Source organism: Gekko japonicus, unplaced genomic scaffold, assembly GCF_001447785.1.
Source record: "Gekko japonicus isolate JY-2015 unplaced genomic scaffold, Gekko_japonicus_V1.1 scaffold5022, whole genome shotgun sequence".
Classification (NCBI taxonomy): domain Eukaryota; kingdom Metazoa; phylum Chordata; class Lepidosauria; order Squamata; family Gekkonidae; genus Gekko; species Gekko japonicus.
Window position 1 is genome coordinate 37,965 of NW_015168188.1, and position 2,652 is coordinate 40,616.

At 56.4% G+C, this 2,652-nt stretch overlaps 1 protein-coding gene across 2 annotated transcripts in view; it reads left to right on the forward strand.

Moving 5' to 3' along the window:
• Positions 1–2,652, forward strand: part of NUMA1 (nuclear mitotic apparatus protein 1) — a 55,205-nt gene that overhangs the window by 29,553 nt on the left and 23,000 nt on the right. For both annotated transcript variants that reach the window (XM_015414991.1, XM_015414990.1), the window contains exons 14-15: positions 312–530; positions 2,118–2,278. In XM_015414991.1, coding sequence (XP_015270477.1) covers positions 312–530; positions 2,118–2,278 — 380 coding nt within the window. The remainder of the gene's footprint in view (positions 1–311; positions 531–2,117; positions 2,279–2,652) is intronic.

Below are 2,652 nucleotides of genomic sequence, written 5' to 3' on the forward strand. Positions count from 1 at the left end.
CTGCTGGTGTGACCTTGGGTCAGTCACAAGTTCTCTCAGAGCTGTTCTCTCAGGAGCAGTTCTGGAGAGAGCTCTCTCAGCCCCACCTACCTCACACTATGTCTGTTGTGGGGAGGGGAGGAGAAAAGAGATTGTGAGCCACTCTGAGACTCCTTTGGGTAGTGAAGGGCGGGGTATAAATCCAAGCTCCTCCTCCTCCTCTTCTTCTTCCTACTTCTACCTTCTTCTTCTTCCTCCTCCTCCTCCTCCTCCTGTGGCTAACTCCGGGGTCCCAGGGAGTGACCTGCTTGCCTTTCTTCCTCGCCTTCCAGATGGAGAAGGCCAAAACACACTACGACGCCAAGAAGCAGCAGAACCAGGAGCTCCTGGAGAAGCTGAAAGGACTGGAGCAGCTCGAGAAGGAGAACGCCGAGCTGAAGGGGGAGTCAGAGCGCCTGGCCCAGGAGCTTCAGCGCACCATCCTGCGGGCCAAGGAGTCGGAGCTCAGCTGCAAGAACCTCTCCAACCGGGTCTGCAGCTTGGAGGCGCAGGTATGGCCAGGAGCCGTGCTGGGCGTGTCGCGTCTCTCCTCCTTCCCCTCCAGGCGGCATTCGCCTCTGCCCAGCTTCTGGGGCAGAGGAGGGCCAGTCCCTGCCCCTGGGGCCACATCCAGCCCGGAGCCGCTTTTCATCCAGTCCTCAAGCTGCATTGCAAGTTGTCGAGACCACAGAGCCACCAGGCCCCACAGCTTTTGGCGAGCGTTTTGAGGCACACCATTGAGGGAGGCGGTGACACTTTTGGCTTTTCACAGTCTGAACAGAAAATCCCATCTGCAGCCCAAAAACTGGTGTCACCTGTGCCCTGGTTTCACTTGGCAGCATGCTGATCTGGGGCTCCTCCTCTGAGACTCCCCCTAGCACTGGCCACGTCAGCAGCAGCCCTGTTATAAAGATCACTAGCAGAAAATGTAGCGTGCAGAGATGAAATGTCTTTCCATTTGCCTTTTCTGTACCTCTGTCTCCAGACGCTGGAAAAGCTCTTGTTACATAGGCGTGATGACTAGGCAGAGAACATTAAACAAATGGTTTATTAATACAGTAATGGGGCAAGGATAACAAGACAAGGTGCTTATAATATATATAACAGTGTCTAAAGGCAAAATAAATGAATCTAGCGCGACTACCTATTTCTCTTAACTGATTACTATTCAAGGCCCACAGCCCTTTTTATACCAGGCCTGTGCCTGTTCTCACTCTGTCCCAAGTGAGGGATCTTTCTCTCAGACCTGACTGTCCCCTCATCTTTACTCTGTGAGAGGGAAGACCACAGTAGAGAAAAGAACACAGTTCCACAGCCCACAAAGCTTAAGTCCCAATCACTTCACACAATCTCTGGACACCGATCGGTTACAACCGTCGCTAAGCATTATGGGGATTGTAGGCTGTGTCGGCTTTCCACTCCCACACATGTCTCCTAGGGCCCTAGGCCTCTAGGCCTCGTCTCCCAGTCCTACACAGAACATGACAGTGGGGCATAGGGAAATTTTGTGGGGCAGCAGGAGGGGGGGGGGGAGCGGCACCCGCACGCCTTCCCTCAACTCCAAGCTTGGAGTTGAGGGAAGGTGTGCAGCCGGCAGCCACCCCTCTCCCTCGCCTCCTGCAAGATTTAAAGGGCCCGCTGATTAGCTAGAGGGTCATTTAAATCTTGGGGGAGGGGAGGGGGATGGGTGGCTGCAACATTTAAAGAGCCCTCCAGCTGATAGGCAGGCCATGTGCTCTGTCGATCAGCTGGAGGGCCCTTTTAATGTCACAGGAGGGGAGGGAGAGGGGGCAGCAACTGTTGTGGGCGTGCCTCACATTTGAGGGGGTGGAGCCCCAAAACACCCCACTGTAGTTACGAGCCTGGTGCCAAGTCGATGATGCACAGGCTTTGGAGAGACAGGTATCCTAGCCTGTTTTCTGTGCACAGTAACAAATCCAAAAGCTCAAGTCTTCTACTGTCGTTGGATCTTCCCATTGTGGGGGTTTTTTAAAGTGAAAAATGTTGCGTGGAGGAGCTGTGACTTCCGGCCTCCCGGGGCGCCTGGCGAGCCTGCCTGTTGGCACCCTCGCCCTTACGCTTGACCCACTGAAATGCAGGTGGAGTTTGCCGATCGCCAGCTGCGGGAGCAGGGCAAGTTCCAGGTGGCCACAGACACGCTGAAGCATCGCGAGGCCTTCCGGCAGAACCCGGCAAACATCAGCCCAGACAGCCTGGACATGAGCACCAGCGACGAAACTCCACCCCTCAACTCTACCAGGTACTGCCTCCCCAGAGCGCAGAGCCTCCGCTTGACGTTATCAGGGGCAGGGGGGGGGAGTTCTGGGCAGCAGTGGAGCGGATTGGCTCCCTCCCATGGCTCTCTCTGCCCTGTTTCCTGGAGGGTTGCTCTTCTCAAGAACAGAAGAAGAGCCCTGCTGGGTCAGACCAGGGAGGGTCCCTCTAGTCCGGCCTCCTGTCTCACACAGGGGCCAGCCAGTCCCTCTGGAGGGCCAGCAACAGGGCAGAGAGGCCGAGGCCTTCCCCTGAGAAGGACACCAGAAAAGAGCCCTGCTGGATCAGACCAGGGAGGGTCCCTCCAGTCCAGCCTCCCGCCTCACACAGGGGCCAGCCAGTCCCTCTGGAGGGCCAGCA